Genomic DNA, 26,974 nt, shown 5'->3' on the forward strand with positions numbered 1-26,974 from the left:
TCTGCCCCTGCTGCAAAGCTGACTAGCAATTGGTCAGTTTTCCTAAAAGATTTAGTCCTATCCAGGTAGAATCTGTGCTGTCTGTGCACATCTAGAGTTCCTTTCCCCCTTGTTTTGTGGGTTAGGGAAAAAGGTGGGCAAATGAATTGACTGGTTGAGAGCCACACTGGACACCACTTTAGGCATGAAAGTTGGGTTAGTCCTGAGGGAGACCCTGTCAGCATGAAAAATGATGATGGGCTCTACTGCCAAGAGTGCTTGTAGCTCTGAAACTCTTCTAGCTGAAGTGATGGCCAGAAGCAAGGCTGTTTTCCAAGAAAGGAATATTAACTCTGCTGAAGCTGCAGGCTCAAATGGGGGTAGTGTCAGCTTTTCCAACACAAAGTTAAGGTCCCAAGCAGGGGTAGGGGGTTCTTCTTGGTGGCCATAAATTGTTAGCCCCTCTCAGGAACTACTTGATGAGAGGGTGTGAAAAGAGAGGTGCCTCAGTGCTGTAATGTGCAGATATGGCAGAGGCATGGATTTTAATGGAAGAGAAGGATAGGCCCATGAGTAGTAGGTCTGCTAGGTAATCCTGGATGAGAGATAAGGAGGGCTGTGCTGGGTCAGCTCCTTTAGTCTGGATCCAGGAACAATACCTTTTCCACTTGGCAGCATAGGATTTTCTAATGCTGGGTCATCTGGTTTCACGTATAACATCCAGGACCTGCTTGCTTGGGCTGGCCAGTGGAGGAGAAGTCAAGGAATAAGCCAGGCTGATAGGTTCTGGGTTTGCAATTGTGGAGTCAGAAGAGTTGGAATCTGACGGAGGTGCCATGGAGGCAACGGTGACAGACTTCACAGTAATGGGTACCAGTGTTGGTGTGGCCAGTCTGGGGCAATCAGGATTGCCCTTGGTTTTTCCTCCCTTATTTTGAGTAATACTCTTGTAAGAAGAGTTAGAGGGGAAAATGCATAGATTGAGAGGTTTACCCACTGGAAGGACAGGGTATCCACTTCCCAGGCCTTGCTGTGAGGTTCCCTGGTGCAGAATTGGTCTAGGAGTTTTCTGCTTAAGTTGTCTGCCAGAGAGTTTTGGTTGCCTGGCAGAACTTGAGCTAGCAAGTGAATATGCATGGCTGAGGCAGTGTTCCAAAGGGTCATGGCTAGCCTGCACAGTGCATAGGAGTGGGTTCCCCCCTGCTTGTTGATGTACCACATCACTGTGGTGTTGTCGGTTTTGATTAGTAGAGGCCCTGGAGAGGGTAGGGATCTGAAAGCTGTCAGAGCATGTTGAACAGCTAGCATCTCTTTTTGGTTGATGTGCAGATGAATTTGATTTGGGCTCCAGTGGCCCTGAATGCACCTGCCGTCCAGGTGTGCACCCCAGGCATAGTCTGATGCATCTGTGGTTAGGGTCTGGGCAGCGTGGGGTTGTGAAAAGTGAAATCCCTTGTTGTGGTTGCATGCTGCTGCCCACCAAAGAAAATCTTTCCTTAGACAAGGTATCATAGGTATAACAGTTTCCAGGTCCTGAGAATGTTGACACCAACGGCTTTTTAAGTACCACTGAAGTTTCCTCATATGCAGTCTGCCATATGGAATTAGCAGAATGCAGGAGGCCATGAACCCTAGAGCTTGCAGGATTTTCCTTGCGGATAACTGGGTTCTGGTGTCCAGTTAAGAGAAGTAGCCTGTCAGATAGGCTACTTTTTCTGGAGTAAGGAATGCCATCTGGGATACTGTGTCCAGGCTTGCTCCCAGGAATACAATTTTTTGACTGGGGACTAGTTTGGAATTCTTTTCGTTGATAGTGTACCCCCAGTGAGGTTAATGGGTCATTTACAAATGTCAGGTGTTGCAACAGCTTTTCCGGTCTGCCTGAATCGGGCAGTCGTCCAAGTAGGGGTAAATTTGACTATTTGTCTGCAGTAAGTAATGGCTGGAGCCAGGCATTTTATGAAAACTCTGAGAGCAGTGGATAAGCCAAAGGGAAGTGCAGAGAACTGATAATTCATAGAATGATCCTCCCCTGAAACGTAAATATTTCCTGCAAGAGTCTCTGACTGGGATATGCAGATAGGCCTCGTTTAGGTCTAGGGTGGCTAACGAGGCATCTTTGGACAGCACAAGGAGAAGCTGCTGTAGGGTGAGCATTTTGAGTTTTGGTACCACCAGGAAGGTGTTTAGAATGGATAGAGCTAAGATTGGGTGCCAGGTGCCCTCTTTTCTGGGTACCAGGAAAAGTCTGGAATAGAAACCGTGGCCTATCTGCTCTGCAGGAACAGGCTGACTTGCCTCATGGAGAGCAGGGAATGAACTTGGTTTTGTGCCTCTACCCACTGGTTTGGAGGAAGATCTGGGAACCCTTTTGGGGTTGGCAGCGTGTGGAAATAAAAGTTGTACCCCTGGGACACAATGCTGAGGACCCATCGATCGTCGGTGATGGGGGCCTAGTTTTTTGCATGGGAGGCAAGTTTTCCTCCTAGGAGTATGAGCAGATGGGCAGAGGTGAGAGGTGGAGTTGAGAAGTCACTGTGAATTCTTTCTATAATGGGGTGGCTTAGCACTCCCTGTTTTAGAAGTGGAGGCATTCCATTGCCTAGATCTCGGCATACCCTGAGACTGCTGTCTGGGGGATCTGCTTCCCCTAGGTCTAGTCTGAGGTGGCCTTGAGAGGGCTGGAAAGGACTAATGTTTTGAGGGGCATTGCCTACTGAATCTTGGAGGCTGGACTTGCAAAAAGTATTTAACTGTCTGCATAGACTTAGCTTTTTCTTCCATCTTTTTCAAAACCTCTTCTGCTTTGGTGCCAAACAGATTGTCTTTACTCAGTAGTGCGTCCAATTAATTTTGATTTGACATGGTCTGGCAAGGTCTGTTCCTTAAGCCAAGCATGCCTTCCAAGTACAGAACCTGTGACTGCTGCCCTGCAGGATGCTTCTAGGACATCAAACCCACATTGCAGGGTATGCTTACTAACTTGGCTCGCAGAATGCATAAGCTCCTGTAATTCTTTATTTTCTGCACAGTCAGTGAAGGTAGATTATTTTTGTTTAATAAGTTCCATAGTATGTTGCTGGTATTTCAGCATGTGGAACTGACAATTTAATGCTCGAATGCCAAGAGTTGCAGAGGTGTATACTTTTTTTTACCCCATCTGTCTAAAGCACGGGAATCCCTGTCCGAAGGGGGGGATTCTTAGCTGTGGTTGCTTTTATTCCTTTAGGTCCTTAGGAGATTACCTCTGGGTCAGCAGTAGGATTTTTGAAAAGAAATTTGAGCGAGTCAGGGACTCTGTAGTACCTGTCAGGTTTCCTGGGAGCAGGAGGTAGAGTATCAGGAGTTAGAATGGATTCCATAAAAACATCATCCACAACAAGTGTCTGTTGCTGTGGTAAATCTAAAAACTCCCTCGGTCTCCTTTTGGACTGAGGATAATCCTGGCATTCCCAATGGAAATGTTCTCTCAAGGTATATAGGGTTTCACCAAAAGAAAAATCCTCTGGAGGAGAGGCAGAAGGAATGGATTCCTCTGCATCTGAATCCTCATAAGCAGACAAGGGCATGTCTTCATAATCAGAAACCTCAGAGTCGTCGGACTCCTGGACAGATAAAGTTGCTGGGGACAAGTCTCTCTTCCTTTATCGCAGGGGTAGGCTGGCTTCCCCTAATGAGCATAAGGTCTTCCGCCATTTTAAGCATCTGAGACTGAGGCAAGGAAGCAGGCGCTTGAGTTTGGGTCATCGTTTTGTTCAGGCGTAGTTCGTACTATGGGCCTTAGAAACTCAGTAGTTTTAGAAAGAACTAAAGACGCAAAAGTCGTAGTCGGTTTGCGTCAAATATCGGTAGTGTGAAGAACTTCCTCAGAAGCCAGTGTCTGCACAGTGGCTCCGGACCCATCCAAGGTAGAGACATCCGCAGGCTCCATAGTCAAAGAAGAGTCTTGCAGCATACCGGACTCCGAACGGTTCTTGGTAGCGGCCTGCGAATCCACAGAAGCGGGCATCAGGGGCTGCAAAAGCACCTCACTGAGTACCGGCGAACTGGTGACTAGCTTAACAGAAGCATTGTCGGCTGTTTTGGACCTGTGCGGTCTGTCTTTATCCTTACATTTTTTCGGAAGATTGGTAGTCAGATGCTTACCGAAGCCATTTCGGAATACAGAGATCGAGAGCAAAAGTATTTAGCTACGATAAGGGTGGCCGCGGTGGTGCAGCGGTTAGTATTGCCACCTCACAGCAATATGTTCTCCGGCTCAATTCACAGCTGGGGTGCCTTCTGTGCAGAGTCTGCATGTCCTCCCTGTGGTCACGTGGGTTTCCTCTGGGTGCTTCAGTTTCCTCCCACATCCCAAAGACATGCTGTAGATGGATTGGACACTCTAAATTGGCCCTAGGTGTGAGTGCGTGCATGTGTGCCCCTTCTGTGAAAGGTTGGGCACCGGGCTGGCAACTCGACACCGTAAAACTCTACTGCCAATCATAAGTGGACAGGCGATCCACTGTGGCAACCCCTACCAGGAAAAAGCCAAAAGAAGAAGAAGATAGCACAACAGGAAAAAGGCAGTACATGACCAGAAAATTACAATCTTATGAACTGCTACAAACTGGAAACTCTGAGTCGCATCCTGTCACAATGGCGGCAAATGAGATCTGAGGAGTTGGGGACTGAATAAGGCATTATGGGTAGTGGGGGAGCTCAAGACTCGGATCCTAAATCTTGTGAATGCATCCAAATCAGACCTGAGGGTTGGATCCGTAACCCATCAGTGAGGAAGAATGAAAAGGACCATCATATTTTAAATTTAATACTAATATACCTAAACCCTCACTAATGTATGCATACTGTAAAAAGATCATATTATGCGGCGATGTCCACCCAAACCCAGGTTCTGACTGCTTCTCTTCTCCACCCGCTCTCTCTTCTACTGTAACATCTACAAAAAATTTGAAAACCATATCCATGAATATGCAAAGTAAAGTAGAAAAAGTCTCTAAATTTCATTCCTGGATCACTCATACTCCCCAAACATTATTATTCTTACAGAAACTTGGCTTAAACCACATATAAAAGAATCTGAACCCCCACCCGGCTATACTATCATCCACTCTGACAGACTAAATAAAAAAAGGTGGTGGTGGGCCAATCATGTTCTTTAACCACATCTCTGTCTCTCCTATTTCTTTACATAAATTCCTCTCTGCTGAGATCCTTGTCTCTCACTGTAAATTAAATGAGCACAAAACACTATGCATAATTACCTTATATATTGCCCCAGGAAATAACATTTCTATTCTGGAAGACATCCAACACTAGGTATCTAGTTCCATTTCTCGTGAAATAATAATTCTTGGTGATGTCTACATTAACTGGCAAACAGTCACCTCAGACTACTCTTCCACTATCAACCTATACAGTTTCAAACAACTCAACTTCCCATACTCACTTCAACAAAGCTAATAACACTGGGACTACTCTGGACTGGATCATGGTCTCAAATCCAAATCTTTGTAACCCTCCACCCACCCTCTCAGACTCCCTCAGTGATCACCATCCCATCTGTGTTCAGATACTAGCAACTCACCATATCAAACAGCACCTTTATAAAGACTGCTATAACCTCTCAAATTTCAATTCCAAGATCTTTAATGACATCCTTAATAAGATTAATTAGTCCATCCTCTATTCCCTACCACTGGATAATGCTTTTCTAAAATTTAATACGATATTTTTTGACATTCTTAACAGCCTTGCTCCTATAAGAAAAGAAAAAAAAAAGAGTTAAACTCACCCAATCACCCTGGCTATTCCCTTCTAGTAGACAATTAATGTACAAGAGAGATAAAGCTTGGAGAAACTGGCAAAAACACAAATCTCAAGCTCACCTACAGACCTACAAACCACTTTGAAACATGACAAAAAACAAGTTATGGCTGATAAGAAATACTATTGCGTAAACCCACAGTATAACCAAAAAACACAACCCCCCAAAATTTTTGGTCCACTATCATAAAAATATATCCTGGAATTTCTAATACCCATAACCCTTGTCCAGACATCTAATCCTTAGAAACTACTTCTAAATTTAACTCCCACTTTATAGACTCAATAGCTAACCCACACCCAAAAACTCCCTACAGAAACCTGACACCCCTGGCAAACGTCAAAGCTCTAACAATGCCATTTTCATCTTAAAATCCATCTCTACTTCCTATATTAAAAATTTATTATACAAACTTAAGCCCTGCTAACCCTCTGTAGACAATCTTCCACATGAATATGTAAAGATTAATGCTCCCTCTATTGCCTACCCAGTCTCTATCTTGATGAATCAATCCATTTGTGAGTCATGTGTCCCACCTCTCTGGAAAAAAAATGTACATAATTTTGCTTCATAAAGAGGGAAACTACACTGAAATAAACTTCAGACCAACTGCAATCTAGTCTCCTCTTTCCAAGATCTTAGAAAAATGTATTCATAAACATCTTTTATGATACTTACTCCAAGAAAATCTATTAACCTCTGTCCAACACAGCATTTGCCCAGATCATAGCACAACTGCCCTTGTTGCCTTTTTGGACCACGTCATTAAAGCCAGAGATAACAACAATTCAGCTTCTTCCCTATTTTTCGGTCTCTGTAAAGCTTTTGATACGGTCTCACATACCAAATTACTGTCAAAAATGTCTGCTTTAGGCTTTTCCAGTACAACATTCACTTGATTCTCTAGCTACCTATCTGACCGGCTACAATCAGTTAAATGGTTCTCTACTTGCTCATCTTTTCTCCCAGTTAATAGACGTGCCCCATAAGTATACAATATGCAAATTACTCCACTGTCATTTGCTTATCTAATAGTCCTTCCCAGTTACAATCTCTCACTCAGCAGGCTATCAACTCTATTGAAAACTGGCTCAGTGACAATAAGCTCTTCCTAAATCCAAATATAACAAAACTGCTCTTATTTCTCCCCAAATCCCTAACACACATAAAAGGCAACTATCCTCTCACAACAATAATGAAATTGAAGTTGTACCTCACATAAAGTTACTTGATGTCATACAAGATGATCAACTGAAATTTGATCTTCATATTCAAAGTGCAAAAAAACAACACACCAAAAACTGGGCATGCTCTATAAATCAAAGTGATTCCTTAGCAACTCTTCAAGAGTTACTCTAACCAATAAATACCTCTTTCCTTCACTTCTGTATGCCTCACCCATTTTCACCAACATCTAGATCTCCCTAACATCAGAACTTGAGCTTTGCTATAACAAAGTAGCTAAATTTGCAGCCAGTCAGTAATACAACTCCCACCACTGCTCCGCCCTTAGTTATTTAAACTGTCTTGAATTATCTCACTACCTCAAGTTCACTCAACTCTTTTTGCACATAAAATGGTATAAAAATCCTTATCCTGCCCAACATACTGCACCATTCTTAACCATTACCTCTCTAATCGCCTTCTTGGCTGATATGAAAACACCTCCTTGAAGTCCATAAACCGAAAAAATACATCAGTCGCTGCCTATATTCCTACTCAGTAGCCAAGGTTTGTTGCAGTATTCTAGCAGATATTAGAGCAATATCATGTAGTCACATATTCGATCTCTAAAGAGATTTCTGCTCAACTCCTAGCCCTATACATGCCTTATACCAGGCTGACAACTACTCGTTGCTCCTTCCATCTCTCCCCTCACTTCCTTCATTCTTTTTCCCCTTTCCTTTCTTCCCTTCTCTTATTAGCCAAAGCACCAGTTACTTCTCTGACAGCTTCCTATTTCAACTCCATTTCCTAATCTCCCCAATTGTAAAATCGCTTAGCCAAAGCACCAGTTACTTCTCTGACAGCTTCCTATTTCAACTCCATTTCCTAATCTCCCCAATTGTAAAATCGCTTAGCCAAAGCACCAGTTACTTCTCTGACAGCTTCCTATTTCAACTCCACTTCCTAATCTCCCCAATTGTAAAATCGCTTAGCCAAAGCACCAGTTACTTCTCTGACAGCTTCCTATTTCAACTCCACTTCCTAATCTCCCCAATTGTAAAATCGCTTAGCCAAAGCACCAGTTACTTCTCTGACAGCTTCCTATTTCAACTCCACTTCCTAATCTCCCCAATTGTAAAATCGCTTTCCTTTCTTAGTCTTTTGCCACATTTAAAATGCTTAACATCTTTACCACTGGTTATCACTATGGATTGTACTTTATCAGGTGTTCAGTATTCTACAACTGTTGTTTAATATTCACTATATGAGTTTCTGATCTGACTTTATTTACCCTGTATGTCGATTCTACTATTTGTTACTGCACTTCATGTGATATTATGTAATTTATTAATTGAACTACATATTTTGGAGCTTTTCTCCCCAGGCATCTGCTGAAACCGGATTCATGCCCAGTTGGACTTTCCTGGTAAACAAATGCCAAACACACCTGATCTTAAGTCAACATCTGTCAACTCAACATGTTTCTAACAATTAATTTTTTATTGGTGAAGGGTCTATAAGCAGTTGGGTACACCTGCTGACAAACAGTGGTACCAAGACATTTCCAATGCTAATATTTAAAGTTATAAAATGACAGTCTTACAAAGGAGATGGATGATAGCTTACTCATCAAACATGTATGCACTATTATTTAATCTTCTTCTTCTTTTGGCTTTTCCCGGTTAAGGGTCACCACAGCGGATCACCTGTCCACTCATGATTTGCAGTGGAGTTTTTGCGGGTCATGCCTAGGGCCAGTTTAGTGTGTCCAAATCCACCTACAGCATGTCTTTTGAGATGTGGGAGGAAACTGGAGGACCCAGAGGAAACCCAGGCAGCCACAGGGAGGCCATGCAGCCTCCACACAGAAGGCACCCCAGCTAAGAATTGAACCGGAGAACCTCTTGCTGTGAGGTAACAACGCTAACTGCTGCACCACCGTGGCTGCCCTGTGTGAATGGGGAACAAACTGATGCAGCTTGTTGTCCTCAGAAAACTATGTGTTTGAAAGTTCTTTTCATTCCCAGTCAGTGATAAGGTTTCCGATTATAAAAAAAACATCTTCTGTCTGCACTTGTACTGACTAAAGTCTGTGCTTTTAGTGAATCTATTCTAATCCTATTGGTGTTTGCTCATTGCACCATAGGGCCTGAGTTGCAGCTGACAATATTCTTAGGATCAGTCCACCTATCTGGTTAGCAAAGAAACATTAATCACCACAATAGCTTTCAGACTACATTTCTGATATTCCTTACACTTACACTTTTCAGCCACAAAGCACCAATCTCACGCCATTTTCTGAAAAGACCACCTGCCACCAGACATTTTAAGGAAACCTCATGATATGCTTTGGGGGTGGGATTCTTACCACACTGCTCATCACTGTTGTCTCCACAGTCATTGTCTCCATCACAGTGCCACAGACTACGTATGCAGTATCCGTTTTGGCAATGAAACTCATCTTCTTCACATTCTCGGGGAGCTGCAGTACAAACAAAGCACAACATTAAATCAAAATCTCTGTCTTTTACACTGTATTCTATTTAATAATTACTTAACAAAGCAGACAAACTTAACTGCCTCCTAACAAAGGAGTTATGTTCACTTTACCTTAAGTATTCACACAGTATGCAGACAAAAACTGTAGGAATCAAACCAGTGTGCTGGAAGCACTGGGTTTGCAGCCCATTACCATAATTACTTAATTCATCCCCTACAACGGAACTCAAAAGTTTGTACACTTTCTGATGGTTGTATTCTGTGCCTTTTGACAAAATCAAGTTATACCATCACAGTTCAAAATGTCCCTATATTTATCTAGAACCATATGTGTTACTTAAAGGATGAGAGGAAACTATTCTGAACATACATTTACAGTGGTCACAGTTATTAAAATCTAGACCTTAAACTGTACTCTTAAGTCACAAACAAAGTAAATATTAATTTTTATATATAACTTGCATTATATCTTGGCAAGCACTCTAGGTACACTCATACCTTCAGCAGCAGCATTTTGTTTGTTATGCTGTGATCTTTCCTAACAGGCTAATCAGTACTGTCTATGTCACTTAGCTGAAATATTTACAGAAATATGAATAAACATTTAATATCTCCAAAAACAAATTATGTTGGGGAAATAAACCACTGGTGTGTAAAAAGCAGTTTACCTAGCACAATGTACATTTTGCCAGAGTTTTTATGTTGGTAAAACCAACAGACGTTTGAGGGAGAGGATACATGATCAATTACACTGTGCACGGAGAGGTATTAACTATAGTGCAATAGCCAAGCACATGAACACATCTGGTGAGGGACATAATTTCAAATTCTTAGTGCTAGAGGTTTTAAACCAAAATGCCAGAATGGTTGATTTGGTTAATAAGACGTATCAAGCAGAGATTAAATGGATTTTTAGACTAGGGGCACACTATTCCCCTGGCCTAAATGAACAAGTCTTTATACAACCTGCACTGAGAGCAAGACCTCTAAACAAGAAATAATTGTTTCCGGTTCAGTTAAATTTTTTAGAAAACATGTTTGTTGTATTAACTGTAAGAACACAGTATTATATATCTTATAGCGCATAGTAAGGTGTGTTTATACAACATTAATTTATACACACCCAGTTGTTATATACCATGTCGTATAGATTTCTTACTTTTTATTTTGTATATAGATACACTGAGATATACACTTACAGCTTCTAGTCATTTCATTAACTTTGAGTATTACAGTTTTTAAATGTTTTTATAAGATGACATGTTGAATAACTTTTTAAACACCATGTTAAATAGTTTTGTATACATGTGCACAGATATGCACTTAAGTTTTTAAGGTTGGCTTTGACATATAATTATCAAATGTTGATTTTTAGAATTGTTGGTGATTATCTGTTGTTTTAACAGCACCTAGCAACCTGAAAATGCACTCTCATTTGATTGGATGTACTACTGAACTATTACTATAAGTAGTATGCATTCTGTTCTTCTGGCATTATATCTGAAGAAGCTATATGCAAAAGCGCTCATCTGTATTATTATTATTTTTATTAAAGTTACGGCTTGGATTTACCTCTGCTGTGTACTACTGATTATGATTCAAACTTTTTGCAACATTTAATACCTCATTAACTGCACTAGATAGAGGTTAATGCCAATACTGTTGTGTTGCAAAGCTTTAGCATGAAATCTTTCAATATCATGTATGCAACATGGTTTTGGAATTATTAATGTAAATGTGAACAATTTAACACACCAAGAAATGTTACTAAAATGAACCTATATACTTGTCTAGAGATGTCACAAGGATTGAATTAACAAGTTAAACCACACTACCTTTAACTGGCAGACCACATGTAAAGCGAGTGAACACAGCAGATGGGAACTACCTGGTGTTTGTTATAATTTGTGAACACCTAGAGCACACAGGTTTCATTGTCAGATGATAATGGCTATCTGTGTAGCATAAATGGAAAATGGCTATGTGATAGTTAGGCATCGTCTCTCAACTGAACTAAGTGCTATCACCAGAAAATTCCACGATTATGAAACAATGAGGTAAGGAAATCCTGTCAGTCTTGTGTATGTGCCAGCATCAATGAAAAAAAATACAATTAAAAACAGTATAAGGAAGTAAGCCCAGTTCCACATCATACAAATCCCATTTTGTTACTTTAACCATTAAACCTGGAGTTTGAACAGACCTAGTTCAGATGATCGAATTTTTAAAATGTCAAAATTCATATGTTGTAACTATATCATCGACAATTTAAAAAGCTGAAAAACAAGGAAACAAGACAGTGTTTTTGCACTGGGGCAAGCCCCCTTGCACCCCATGCCTCTCCTGCTAATAATATATACCAACTCCGAAATTGCACTACAGTGGAGAAAAGGGTGCATTCCCTTATCCCCACCCGCTGTACCTCAATCTCAGTACAAACAGTTCAGCTTTTTAAAATGTCGATAATATGGTCTTGATCATGTGGACTCTGATATTTTAAAAATTAGATAATCTGAACTAGACCCATTTGAACTGGTCCCTCCCAACTCTACAATGCACTCCCCCACATACAGATGTGCAATATATTGAATTTACTGGAAGTCAGCAGTATATCTGCATTCATAAACATGTGGGAATTATCAACAAAAACATCATAGTTTGGTGTGGTGGAGGTTTTATAGGTTTATAGTTGTCTAGTCTTCAGCTCATGTTATAGTTTCTCAGTGGCCAGCTTACTGCTGGAGTCTAACAATATGCTGCTCAGTTCCACCCTCTCAAAGTCTAGCAGGTCCAGAGACGACAGAAGCTGAAATCATTACCAAAAACAGACAAAGGAAATGTTTTTTTTAATGCATTCTTGCAGCAACTGATCTAACACTATTTCACTGCAGTAGTTTCTCTGTTTCAGCACTTAGCAGTAGATTTTTCCTTTCTTGAGAGAATGGTTTAGATTTCTGTTAGCGTTCTGTGCTTTAACGTATGTACTCTCTGACCTGCAACTACCATCAAATGAAAAGGAATGTGGTACAGTCTACAAAACTCACTACACTATGAAATCAAAGAGCTTCAAAACTAACCAAAGCCAACAGGTCACTGAAGAGAAACAATTCACTTAAATCCCCTCACTTATACTTTGAGCTCTTTTAAACTATTAAAAATGTATTTTTTTTACACAGGAAATGAATGCAAGTGCATCACAGCAGATATATCAAAAAACTTATGAACATTGCAACCTCTTTAATAAAGGAATATACCACTGCAGAAAATGTTTACACCAGACCTTTCTAGACATTGCATCCCACACACAGACAGATAGCATAACAGCACCCTTTAATTACAAACTTAGTCAGCATATGGAATGCATGTTCACTATCAGTGCCAGTGATCCATGACTAAAGTTATAGCAAGTCATTTGTGGTCCAATGAAAGGTAAGGAACAAGGCTTCCAGGAGGCAACATAGTCTGTGATAAGAAGGAAAGGGCAGATTGTCTGCTGTGTTTTGCTTACATCATATGACTATGTGGCTGAAGAGGCTAGCAGATAAACAGGAAGAAAATTGAGATTTGCAAGGTTTGACACACACACACACACACACACTAGCAGCTGTAATAATAGAACGGGGTACATCAAGTCAACACAAGCACACCACTCTCCTGTGTCATGTAAAGGCTCGAGAAATCAAATGGAGGGTATACATAGCATTAAGAAAACAGTGAAAAAAAACTGCCACCTAAGAAAATTAAATGCAGACAGAAAATTGGAAAGAATGTGGAGAAGCATTAGTCTACTGACCTGCAAGTGACACGTTCCCAAACATTCAGTAACAACTGGCCTAAACGGCTGAATAAATCTAAGCAATAAGGACACAATACTGTTGATATCTGTGAAAGAACAGTTCTCTGGGCCCTTAAACAGGGCCGTCATCTAATTAGTAGAGATCTGCAGTTGTCTGAAGCTACCTACATTTCTACACACGTCTTGCTATACACAAAGTTCCAGCAGTTTCAGAAAGGTACAAAAGAAAGAAGCTAGCACCCAACTACTTACCACTGTGTAGACATTACGGCTGACTACATCTAATGAATGCTCACCAAGTCAATGATGTAATTACATGTTGCCTGCACATTGTAATTTAAGGCAACCACACCATAAGCAATGTACCTCATTTCCTCAGAGTGTATTTTCCTTCCTACAGAATAATCCCCACACTTTCACATGTCAAAAAAAGCATGACTTGGTAGTAGTTTCCACTCTTCTCCTCTGTGGCATTTCTATCCTAGCCAGCTTCTTCAGTTTGGGCTGAATGAAATTTCACGATACTTTTTAAAGAGTTTTCAGCCCTTGCTTCCAAACCATTTTGCTCATCGCATCTGTAACTTTTCTAATAAGGAAAAGCACACATAGTAGGGTATCTGTCCTTCTCTTTTGTCATTTAAAATTACTGCGGTCATAAAGCTATTTAGGCTCTAAGGATCCATACCTCTACTTCCATTTGCACGCGAGGCTAATAAAAAAAATGAAGTTATGTACTTACTATAATGTTGTGTCTGTGTTGTCCACTTCTTCCTCAACCACTGGGTTTGGATCTGATCCTCAGATCCGAATCGGCCATTACTATAGCTCGTGGCCAACTGAAACTCTCAAGCTCTTCCCTACCCATAATGCACTTCTTTAGCTTTTGCTGTCAATCTTCATTCATTCATCAACCATTGGGACAGAGTCCCCTGCTATCTGAAATTCCAGGTGGACTCTAAGGAAGGATATTTCTCAGCACGGTTGAACCAAATGCTGTTATTCCCCTCAAGACCAGATCCAATTTGTAATGAGTAATAAAAGTATTAGGATTAACCAAGTAGCAGCTGTGCATATATCATCCATGAATGATTTGATAAAAGTACTGATGAGGTTGCCATAGATCTAAGTACAGTGGGATCTTAAAGGTTTTGACAATGAAATGCCCAATTTATTATAGACAAAGGACATGCAGTCAGTAATCCATCTTGACAATGTTACCTTTGTAACAGATTTACCTAGTTTGTCATCTGCAAAGAAGATAAAGAACTGATTACACTTTCTAATCTCTTTTGTTCTGTGTAGGCAGAAATGCAATCATCTATTAACATCCAGCAAGTGTAATTCAACTTTGTTTTCAAATTTTAGAAATATTACTTTCCAGGTCATAAATTTAAGATTAAATTTATCTGCTTGTTCAAAGGGAGAATGACTTGCGGCCTGCAGCAGAAGATTCAAATCCCATGGAGGAGTAGGATCTTTAGAAAGCGGTCAAAGTAAAATAGTACCTCTTAGGAAGGCCTTGAATATCTTAGTAGAGGCTAGGGAAGAATCGTCAACTGTTATATTAAAGTTAGATACTGCTGCCAATTGAACTTTAATTATAGAGGAGATAGCTCCTTCATTGAAAAATGTTGCCAAAAACTCTAGGACACTTTGTGTTGGGGCTGAAAAAAGATCAATATGTTTCTGATGCACCCAACAAACAAATCTCTTCCATTTACTTTTGTAAATTTTTCTAGTACAAGCTTTTATGGGAAGACAAAAGTATATGCTGTACAGGTGACGAGAGCATAGGTTATCTGGCTATTAACAGAAGTGGAGAAACCATGCTGTTAGCCTGAGGTTTTAGATATCCAGATGAATCACGCCTGTCAGGCTGAATTCTGTATCCAATTCCGGACCTCCTGTCTCACCTAAGTAAAGAAGATGAGGCCAAAGGAAAGGGAACCAAACCTGTCAAGGCCAGTAAGGTACAATAAGGATGAGTCTGCTCTTCAGCCTTGCAGGTTTCTGTAGAAACTTGGGAATCAAAGGAGTTGGTAGGTAAGCACAGGGAAGACCGGATGGGCAATTGTGGAACAGTGTGTCCCTCAGTGATACACACGGTAGGGGGATTATGACAAAAAAGCTGCTGCACTTGTTGCTTAAGGGAGACACAAAAAAAAAATTGCAGCAAGGCTGGCCCCATTAATGGAAAATTGCTTCGGTCACTTTCATGTTGAGTCCACTTGTGAGGTAGTAGAAAGGACCTGCTCAATCTATCTGCTATTACGTTGCACTTCCTGGAATGTGCATTGCTATGAGAAAGCAGTCAGATGAGATCGCCCATTGCTACACTTGAAGAGCTTCTCGACACAAGGGGTAAACTCTAGTTCCTCCTTGTTTGCTGAGGTACAAACTACTGTTATGTTGTGTCTGAATCACAACTGCCCCCAGAGGTAGAGCATCCCGAAAAGCTTGCAATGCTAAAAGCACTGCTCTTATCTCCAAGACATAAGAAAATTGGCCTCTTTTGGGTACAAACTGCCTTGCACTGTTTTCCCCAAGAAGTGCCCTCCAATCTGGAATGCATTTGTGGTCACTGTGGCCTTGGGCTGAGGGAGAATGAAAGGATGGCCTTGCAGAACCTGATCTGATCTTATCCACCACCAAAGGCAGTTTTTGCATGCTTGTGTGATCTTTGTTTGAACTGACATCTGCTGATAAAGAACTGACCACTGACATGCTAGCATCCATTGAAAAATTCTCATATGAATTCTTGCCAGGGGTAGTAGAATTGTGGCCGCTGACACTGACAAGGCTTGAAGAATCAATCAGGCTGAAATTCTGGTGCTGTGAACAATTTTCATGACCTGGAATCTCAATGTCTATACTCTGGCTAGGGGAAATGAAGCTGTTGCATATCGCCTACTCAGAGGTGATCTCTGCCTAACATACAAAGCTATGTCAAACCCAGAGCTGTTGGACATGCTCCACTTAAAGAAATCCCAATCCCTCTGAGCTACACGCTCTAGGGACCTAACACTTGTCATCACAATAAACTGAACATGCTGGAGGGATAGACTCCTGTCCCAGAGACTTCCCATACTCTGGAACAAACTACCTATCTATATCAAAGTTCCTCATTAGCACTCTTCAAGAAAAATTTTAATGATTGGATGGGAAATAGGAAATTCACCCCAGGGATCACTTCTGTGGCTCTGCTCGACAGGGGCACAGGAAAATAATATTCTTGGGTGGCAAAAGCCAGGGTACCTTTTTGGCTAGGCTTATATAGGCACTAGGGCCAATAGCCTAGTACCTACCTATGTTGCAGATACTGTATTGAAAAGTACCCCTATGAACTCCAGTGTTTGAGACGGTTACAAGTTTGGAGTGCCTGGTCTCTTGCTATTATGAGTAGATGCGTGGTCAAGGTGAAGATGAGCCAGTCATCTAAATATGGAAACACCCAAAATCCCTGTAGTCTCAAGTGAGCTGCCACCACTGCCATGCATTTGAACACCCTGTGGGCTACAGTGAGACTAAAGGGCAGGGCTCTAAACTGGTAATGACTGGCTCCTAGCTGGAAGCATAAGAACCTTCTGGACCGCCTGCTCATTTTTATGTGATATTACTCATCTTGAAGGTCTATCGAGCACATCCAATTGTCCTTGCCTAGAAACATCAGAATGGACTGAACCACGACCATCCAAAACTATGAGTGAAAAAACTGAATTTGCTCAGATCCAGAATTGATCTCCATTCCCCTGTTATCTTTGGCATTAAAAAGTATCTTGAGTAAGTTCCGGATTGTCGCTGGTCTGGTGGGACCTCTTGGATGACTCCTTTTTGCTAGCAGCTTTTGTATTTCTACTTCTGCTGCTTTCCTCTGACTGGGTGGAACATCGGGAAACTTTTGAGGATAAGAGTGGAAGGGAAAAGGAAATTACATATCCCTTGGAAATAAACCTCTGCACCCAGGTATCTTTTGGGATATCTAGCCAGGTTCTCTGGTGCAGGGATAAACGACCCCAAGTGCCTCCAGAAGAGGACAATTGCGTCTCCTCTCAAGTGCACTGGTATGGCCTGTCAGAGAATGTGTTTCTAGACCCTTGGTTTTACAGGTTACCCCTGCTACATAGGCAGTGTCTTCCATTAGTGCTCCCCCCTCTGCCTCTGGGGGAACGGTCTTCAAGTGGATCTTGAAAAGGACATTGAGATCTTTTGAACTACATTTTCCAGCTTCCTTGTTGGTTCCTAGAGAAGGTCTTTTAAGGGGTTGAAAAAAGTACAGTTTTGTACCTACCATAAATGTAGATGTTCGAGTGCTAAATACAGCTGCAGTCATAACAGATGGGGTTCTCCTGCCGTCAGGCGGGTCCTCGGTCGGCCGAATTCCAAAGTCTAGGTCTGGCGTCGGTTGTCGTCGCTTCTTCCCTGACGTCAGTGCGACAGGGGTATAAAAGAACCAGCCGACGCCATGTTCTTCAGTTTTTCTTGCCCCAGATGTCAGGTGCCCCCAGAAGGAAGGCAATACATAAAATTATGAAGTAATGCAATGCAATATAATCAAAAACCAGTAGTTGCAAGCAAATACACCATAAAAGAATACCCCTAGAGGGGAAGGAGGGAGGGAAACCTGGACTGCAGCTGTATTAGCACTCGAACATCTACATTTATGGTAGGTACAAAACTGTACTATGTTCATCGTGCATACAGCTGCAGTCATAACAGATGGGTAGAATCCCAAAGCTAAGAAAGGGGTGGTAGGCACTAGGTGGAACTAGGAGGAGCCAAAATGCCCTGCAAGACTGCAGTGGCAAAGCCTGCTCTAGATTTGGAGTATAATGGTAGGTTGTAGTGTTTGGAGAAGGTATGCACAGAACTCCAAGTGGCTGCTTCCAAGATATCCTTGGTAGGAACTCCTCTGAGGAAGGCTGCAGAGGTGGCTGTGGCCCTGGTGGAGTGAGTTCTAATGCCTGTAGGAACAGTTTTGCCATGAAAGGAATAGCAAAAGCGTATGCAGTGGGCTATCCATTTTGAGATTGTCTGCTTGGAAATTGGCTTTCCTGGAGCTCCTACCGCATAGGCCACAAAGAGCTGTTCTGATTTTCTGAAAGGCTTTGTTCTGTCCAAATAATAACGCAGTTGCCTGTGGATGTCCAAGGAATGTAGTAATCTCTCCCTTTGTTTTGAGGATTGGGATAAAAAGTAGGTAAATGTATGGCCTGATTTAAAGCTACCCTGGATACCACTTTAGGCATAAAGGAAGGGTTGGTTCGTAATGAAACTGTCCTGATGGAAGATGATAAAAGGCTGGACAGCCATGAGGGCCTGTAGTTCTGAAACTCTACGAGCTGAAGTGATAGCCAGAAGGAAAGCTGTTTTCCAGGATAAATATTGCAAATCTGATGAAGCAGCTGGCTCAAAAGGAGGCAAAGTCAGTTGTTCCAGAATGAAATTTAGATCCCAAGCAGGTATTGGTTGTTTCCTTGGAGGTCTTAAATTCTTAGCCCCTCTGAGGAACTGTCTTAAAAGAGGGTGAGAGAATAAAGGAGGATCAGTGTTGTATTCGGCAGAAATGACTGAAGCATGGATTTTGATGGAGGAGAACGAAAGTCCACTGCTTAGTAGTTCAGCCAAATATTGTAGTATTTGAGGTAAATTCAGTTTTCCAGGGTTCTAGCCCTTTTTCTCATTCCAGACACAAAAAACGTTTCCATTTTGCGGAGTAAGCTTTTCTAGTTGATGGCCTTCTGGCCTCCAAAATGACATCCTGCACCTCCTTGGAGAGTAGGGCCTGCTGTGATGCTAAGGAATCTTCCATGCGGCTAGATTGAGTGTTTTTAGCTGACTGTGAAGAGTTTTGAAGCTGTGCTGAGTCAGAAAAAGAGGCATTAGAGGCAGGGTCCATGGAGGGGAATGAGTCAGGCTCCTCAGGAGTGGGTACCAGTGTTGCCTTGGCCAGTCCGGAGCAATGAGGATCATCTTTGGTCTGTCTGCTCTGGTCTTCAATAGGACTTTGGGCAGCAGAGGAAGAGGCGGAAGGCATAAACTGTCATTGATGTCCAGCTGAAAGAGAGAGCGTCCACTCTCCAGGCCTTTGGGTGGAAGGTCCTCGAGCAGAATTTTGTCAATTGATGATTTTTGTGGGAGGCAAAGAGATCTATGTCTGGCCTTCCCCATTCTTGGATTATTTCTGTAAAAACTTTTGGATGCAACATCCATTCGTGTGGATCTGTCATATTCCTGCTTAGGTTGTCTGCCAGCATGTTTTCCTTGCCTGGCAAGTACTGTGCTTGTAGTTCCATTTGTAAGTCCATGGCCATGTTCCAAAGTGATATGGCCAGTCTGCATAGGGGGTATGAATGTGTTCCTCCCTGCTTGTTTATGTACCACATAACTGTGGTGTTGTCCGTTCTTATCAACAGTTGACCTGGTTGTAGAAGTTCCTTGAAAGCTATAATAGCATTTATCACTGCTAGCATTTCTTTTTGATTGATGTGAAGGTGCTTTTCTTTTTGGGACCATTTGCCCTGAATGCACCGGTCTGTCATGTGTGCCCCCCAGGCGTAGTCAGAGGCGTCTGTTGTGATGACTGGATTTGCTTGAGGCTTGCTGAATGGAAGACCTGTGTTTGCTTGACATGCTTGAGCCCACCACAGAAATTCCTTTTGCAGACATGGAATTAGTGGTATTATTGTTTCCAAACTGTCGTTGTGTTGAGACCATAGGTTTTTTAGGTACCATTGTAGTTTTCTCATATGCAGCTTTGCACATGGGATTAGCAAGATGCAAGATGCCATGAATCCCAGAGCCTGCAGGATTTTCCTTGCACTCAGCCTGGTGCAATTTGCCAGTGTTTTGAAGTATTGAATTAGTTGCCCCTGCTTCTCTGGTGTGAGGTAGGCCATCTGGGTGTTTGTGTCCAAATTGGCACCCAGGAAAATTATATTTCGAGAGGGTATTAGCCTTGATTTCTCTTTGTTGACTGTGTATCCCAGAGAGTTTAATAACATTATTACATAAGCCAGATGTTTCAGAAGAATGTGCTTGCTGTCCGCTTGGATCAGGCAGTCGTCCAAATAAGGGTATATTTGTATCCCTTGAAGTCTGCAGTAGGCGATTACTGATGCCAGGCATTTCGTGAATACTCTGGGTGCAGTAGATAAGCCAAAGGGCAATGCAGAGAATTGATAATGGGTTGAACCTGCAAGAAATCTGAGGTATCTTCTGCAATTTTGTCTGATTGGGACATGCAGGTATGCCTCCTTGAGGTCCAATGTTACCAGCCAAGACTCCTTGCCCAGCATGGGAAGAAGTTGCTGTAGAGTGAGCATCTTGAATTTTGGTACGAGTAGGAATGTGTTTAGGATGGAAAGATCCAAAATAGGTCTCCAATCTTTTCCCTTCCTTGGCACCAGAAATAGCCTGGAATAAAAACCTTGACCTTGTTCTTGTGTAGGTACCTCTTGAATAGCTTTCATGTTTATAAGATCTGAAATTTGCTTTTGTGCCTCTGCCCTTTGATTGTGTGGCAGTTTTGGCATGCCTCTCATGTTTGGAAGGGTATGAAAGTGGAATTTGTAGCCTCTGTTTATAATGTCCAGGATCCATTTGTCCTTTGTGACAACATGCCAATTTTTTGAGAATAGTGCCAGCTTTCCTCCTAAGGGGGCTGCCATTTGAGACCTGGTTGGCCTGCAAAGGGGAAAGTTATTGGGTTTGCTTTCTGAAAGATTGTGAGTTGTCCTCACCACCTCTTGGTGTAGGAGCTTGCCATTGTCTGCCTCTGTACGATCCTTGTGGTTGTCCTCTGCCCCTCGGGCGCCTGTATCTGCCTCTTTGGGGTCTGTCCGTGGCAGGAAAGGACCAGTTTTTGGAAGGCCAATTTCTACTAAAACGTGGTGGTTGAACCTGCAGAAATTCTTTCACAGTTTGCATTGATTTAGCTTTTTCCTCCATTTTTCGTAATACTTCCTCAGCATTTGCCCCAAATAGTACATCCTTTTCAACAGGGGCGTCTAGTAATTTAGCTTTGACATGATCAGGCAAGGTTTGTTCCTTGAGCCAAGCATGCCTGCATTTGACTGAGCCTGTAACAGCAGCTCTACATGAGGCCTCTAGAGCATCAAAACCACATTGTAAGGTATGTTTACCCACTTGTTCTGCACTATGCATCAAATCCTGCAACTCCTTCAAGTCTGGTTGTTCAGGTTGTGACATTTTACTTTTCAATTGAGATAACAGAAACTGTTGGTATTTTAGCATATGAAACTGACAGTATAAGGCCCTCATGGTTAAGGTAGCCGAGGTATATACCTTTTTTCCCCACCTTTCTAAGGATCTGGAATCTCTCGAAGGCAATGGATTTTTGGCAATGGAAGCCTTAACTCCCTTGGGTCCCTGTGAGATGGTTTCTAGGTCAGCAGCATGGCTTTTGTAAAGAAATTGGTGAGAGTCAGGAACCCTGTAGTACCTGTCAGGCTTAACTGGAGCTGGAGGTAGAGAGTCCGGGTTAAGGCAGGCCTCCGAGTAAACATCATCTAGGATGTCCAAGACAGGAGGTATAGCCAGAGGCCTGTGCTGGGGTAACAAAAGAAATTCCCTGAGCCTTTTCTTGGAATCTGAATAATCCTGGCCTTCCCAGTGGAAGTGTTCCCTTAAGGTATGCAAAGTTTCCCCAAATGAGAAATCCTCAGGGGGGGATACAGAAGGAATAGACTCCTCTGCATCAGAGTCTTCAAAAGGGGAGTAAGCCCGTTCCTGATCATCAGAGTGTTCTGAAATAATGGATCCCTGATCAGAGGAGGGGGAATCTTCCTCCACTCTGGGCCTTTTGTCCGGAGGTGGCCGAGAACCTCTGATTAGAGTAATTAAATCCTCAGCCATTTTAAGCATCTGTCTCTTAGGCAAGGGGCCTGGAGATGGGCCCTGTGTAAGTGGTCTCTTAGGGTGCATGGTTGCTTTAGACTTGGTGAAAACCTTGATGGAGAAAGAAGAGGAAGGTCTGAAGACACCTTGAGTGGAGGTGGACCTGTCCACATTCTGTGTTTCAACGCCAAGAGTGGCTTCGGTATCTGTAGTCGGGGTGTGGGCCGAGGAGCCTGCGACCTCGGGTACAGGAGACACCGCCAAAGATGTGTCGTCGGTAGTCAGGGGCTGCTTAGGCGCCTTACTGAGAACCGGACCACGTGTAGTCGGCTTTGGCGTGGTGTCGGTAGAGGCCGCGGACCTCGAGTGTCGGTCCCTGTCTTTGCGTTTTTTAGACAAAACCGGTGTCAGAGTATCCGACGACATGGTATAGTTAAATGCTTTCCCAAAAAAATGCTGGGCGAACTCCGCCCGACGCTTAATGGTGCGTTTGTTGAATGTAGCACAACAGTGACAGACCGAGATGTCGTGGTCTGGGCCTAAACAAGGTATACAGAGGGAATGGAAATCCTTATGCGGTATTTGCTTCCCACAAGAAATACAATTATTAACTTTGTCTGACATCGGTCTGAGGCAAGAAAAGTTTCCCCAACGGGGTACTTAGCTTTTAAGAAGACTTCGGTTTTCCAAATTTTTCGTAATCTCAGGAGCTGGCCGACCGGCACTTGCGAACTGCTTCTGCTTCGGGCACCGCGCGGCAAGAAAGACTGAAGAACATGGCGTCGGCTGGTTCTTTTATACCCCTGTCACACTGACGTCAGGGAAGAAGCGACGACAACCGACGCCGGACCTAGACTTTGGAATTCGGCCGACCGAGGACCCGCCTGATGGCAGGAGAACCCCATCTGTTATGACCGCAGCTGTATGCACGATGAACGTCGTACTCCTACAGTAGATAGAGTCTTTCCATCTTTTTCATACCTGGAGTTTGTGTCCTTCACTTTGGGGCCAAATAAGAAAGACCCATCAAAGGGAGCATTGATGAAAGAAGACGTGAAGGGCATCGCGAAATCACACAAGCATATACAGGTGTACCTCTAAGATGCACGAACCCACCACCCTTGAGGTACCCTCAAGCTGCATGAGAGATGAGCCTCATGGATGAATTTGAAATGGACTGAAGCATTGCCAACTGCGAGGCTACCGAAGCTTCAGTCTTGACAGTAGTGATCCCTGAAAGACTATTTGACAATTCTTTTATCAAATCTCTTTGCAACTTACTGAAATATGCCAAAAGTACAGTTGTATACACTTACCATAAATGTAGATGTTAGAGTGTATTCACTGTTGCAGTCATTACCTTTAGGTAATCCTGCTGGCAGGTTGCCCTCAGTCAGCCGGAATTCCAAAGTCCTGGGTCCTGTGTTGGCCACTGTGGCCCCTTCCCTGACGTCAGATCGTCGGGGTATAAAAGATGCGGCCGACGCCATTTTCTTTAGTTTTTCTTGCCTTAGATGTCAGGTGCCCCCTAAAAGGGTAGCCAAAATTTATATACATATAAATACATGCACCAATATAAACTTTACCTTCATCTACAAGCAAATACACCACATATGTTGTATAAATTAGAGAAGGAAAGATAGGTTCTATCAGAAGAAAGATGGGATGGTGGGTGAGTAACCTGGACTGCAACAGAGAATACACTCTAACATCTACATTTATAGTAAGTGTACACACCTGTACTATGTTCTTCGTGTTTCACTGTTGCAGTCATTACCTTTGGGTAGAGTCCCAAAGCTATGGATGGGAGGCTGGAGCTAAACAGCATTAGAAGCGGCTATGAGGCCCTGCAGAACTGCAGTGGCAAAGCCTGCCCTGGATTTAGAGTAGAGTGGCAGAGGATAGTGCTTGGTAAAGGTGTGCACTGAACTCCAAGAAGCAGCCTCTAAAATGTCCTTGGTTGGTACTCCCCTGAGAAAGGCTGCTGAAGTGGCTGCAGCTCTGCTTGAATGTGGCCTAATGCCCTTAGGCACTGGCTTGCCATGGTGTAAGTAGCAGAAACTAATGCAGTGGCCTATCCACTTTGAAATAGTCTGCTTTGAGATAGCCTTTCCTTGTGATCCTGCAGCATATGCCACTAGTAATTGTTCTGTGTTTCGGAAAACTTTGGTTCTGTCCAAGTAGAATCTAAGCTGTCTGTGTGTGCATCCAAAGAATGCAGAATTCTCTCCCCCTTGTTTTGTGGATTTGGATAAAATGTTGGCAGATGAATAGTTTGGTTAAGAGCCACACTGGACACCACCTTAGGCATAAATGTTGGGTTTGACCTCACAGAGACCCTGTCTGGATAAAAGATGATAAAAGCTTCCACAGCCATGAGTGCCTGAAGCTCTGAAACTCGTCTTGCAGAAGTTATTGCTAGGAGCAGATCTGTTTTCCAAGATAAAAACTTTATTTCAGCCATAGCAGCTGGCTCAAAAGGTGGCAGGGTGAGTTTTTCCAAGACATAGTTGAGGTCCCATGCAGGCACTGGTGATCTTCTTGGAGGCCTTTTTGTCTCCTCTGAGGTACTGTTTTAGTAAGGGATGAGAAAAGATTGGTGGCTCTGTATTGTATTGAGCCGAAATGGCAGAGGCATGAATTTTAATAGATGAAAAAGATAGACCTTTGTCCAGCATCTCAGTTAAGTATTGCAAAATCTGAGGAATATTTGGCACAGCTGCATCAGTTCCTTGTGCCTGGTTCCAAGCACAAAATCTCTTCCATTTTCCAGCATAAGATTTTCTAGTACTAGGCCTTCTGGCCTCCAAAATGACACCCATCACAGCTTTACTGAGAGGTGTGTTTTGTATGACTACATTATCTGCCATGCTGTCAGGTTTAAAGTCCTGAGTTGGCTGCGCAGGATCTGATTGTTTTTCTGGCACAGTAGATGAGGTATCTGAGGTAAGGTTCAAGCTGGGGATTGAGACAAGCTCCTTAGTATTGGATACCAGCACTGGCGGGGCCAGTCTGGGGCAATTATTATCATCCTTGGCTTCTCCTGTCTGACCTTTAGGAGTACCTTGGGGAGGAGAGGCAGAGGGGGAAATGTGTATACTGATAGGGCGTCCACTTTCCATGCTTGTCTGTGATAAATCCTTGTGCAGAATCTTTTTAGTTGGTAGTTGTGAGGGGAGGCAAATAGATATATGTCCGGGCATCCCCATTTCCTTGTTATCATGCTGAAGACTTATGGATCCAGGTGCCACTCGTGGGGATCCATGAGGTTTCTGCTTAGGTCGTCTGCCAGAGTATTTTTCCTTCCTGGCAGGAATTGTGCCTGCAGGTGTACTTGGTAAGTCAATGCGGTGTCCCACAAAGTCATTGCTAGCCTGCAAAGAGGGTAAGAATGAGTGCCCCCCTGCTTGTTTATATACCACATGACCATGGTGTTGTCTGTCTTTATCAGTAGTTGTCCTGGATGAAGTAGGTCCTTGAAGGCTGTTGGGGCATTTTGAACAGCTAGCATCTCTTTTTGATGGATATGTAAATGCATTTGGTTTGAGGTCCATGTGCCCTGAATGCATCTTCCTGCCATGTGGGCCCCCAGGCATAATCTGATGCATCCATTGTTAGTGTTTGCCTGGCTGGGGGCAATGTGAATGGCTGTCCCTTGTTTTGGTGACAAGCCTTTGCCCACCATCGAAACTCCTGTTGCAGACAGGGAATGAGAGTAATCATAGTTTCCAGGCTGTGGCAATGTTGAGACCAAACACTTTTTAGGTACCACTGAAGTTTCCTCATATGCAGTTTTGCATACAGAATTAGTAGGATGCAGGATGCCATGAAGCCCAAAGCCTGCAGAATTTTTCTTGCAGATAACTGGGCCTTTGTTGCCAGTATTTTGAAATAGGTAGTCAGTTGCCTTTGCTTGTCTGGCGTGAGATAAGCCATCTGGGCAGTTGTATTTAAGCTTGCACCCAGGAATATTATCTCTTGAGAGGGTACTAGTTTTGATTTATTTTCGTTGACTGTGTACCCTAGGCATGTTAGAAGTCTTTTCACAAACGCCAGATGCTGTAGAAGAATGTCCTTGTTCTCTGCTTGAATTAGACAGTTGTCCAAGGATGGATATATTTGTATTCCTCTTTGTCTGCAGAATGCAATTACTGGTGCCAGGCACTTTGTAAAGACCCTGGGCGCAGTAGATAAGCCAAAGGGCAGTGCAGAGAATTGGTAATGCATTCAGCCAGCCTTGAATCTGAGGTATCTTCTGCATATTTGTCTGATTGGGACATGCAGGTATGCCTCTTTTAGGTCTAAAGTCACAAGCCAAGCGTTCTTGCCCAGCATGAGCAGAAGCTGCTGCAAAGTCAACATCTTGAATGGAATGTGCTCAAAATAGATAGGTCCAGTATTGGCCTCCAGGCCTTGTCCTTTCTGGGTACCAGGAACAGTCTTGAGTAAAATCCTTGTCCCCGCTCTTGCTCTGGCACTTGTTGAATGGCCCCCATGTCCATGAGGGATGAGGCTTGTTTTTGTGCCTCTGCCCATTGATTTTTTGGCAGATCTGGCCAGCAGTTTGCCTTTGGCAGGGTATGGAAATGGAACTTGTAGCCTTGTGACACGATATTTAAGACCCATTTGTCCTGGGTTATAATGTGCCAATTTTGAGAAAAAAGTGCTAATTTTCCCCCTAAGGGGGCTGCCAGGAGATAAGTGCTTGGTGCAGGCAGGGGGAAGTCATTGAGACTGTTTTCTGAATGGTTGTGATTTGTCTTCTCCAACTTTGGAGGTAGAAGCCCCCCATTGTTTTGAGCGGAAGGAACCTTGCGGCGTCTGAGTCTGCCCCTTTGAGGTCTGTCTGA

At 42.9% G+C, this 26,974-nt stretch overlaps 1 protein-coding gene across 3 annotated transcripts in view; it reads right to left on the bottom strand.

Annotated features, from left to right (window-relative positions):
- Positions 1-26,974, bottom strand: part of LRP4 (LDL receptor related protein 4) — a 2,374,694-nt gene that overhangs the window by 1,167,598 nt on the left and 1,180,122 nt on the right. For all 3 annotated transcript variants that reach the window (XM_044082533.1, XM_044082532.1, XM_044082534.1), the window contains exon 4: positions 9,342-9,455. In XM_044082533.1, the coding sequence (XP_043938468.1) occupies positions 9,342-9,455 (114 nt within the window). The remainder of the gene's footprint in view (positions 1-9,341; positions 9,456-26,974) is intronic.

This window comes from Protopterus annectens, chromosome 9.part0, assembly GCF_019279795.1.
Source record: "Protopterus annectens isolate FY-2018-M chromosome 9.part0, PAN1.0, whole genome shotgun sequence".
Taxonomy (NCBI): domain Eukaryota; kingdom Metazoa; phylum Chordata; order Ceratodontiformes; family Protopteridae; genus Protopterus; species Protopterus annectens.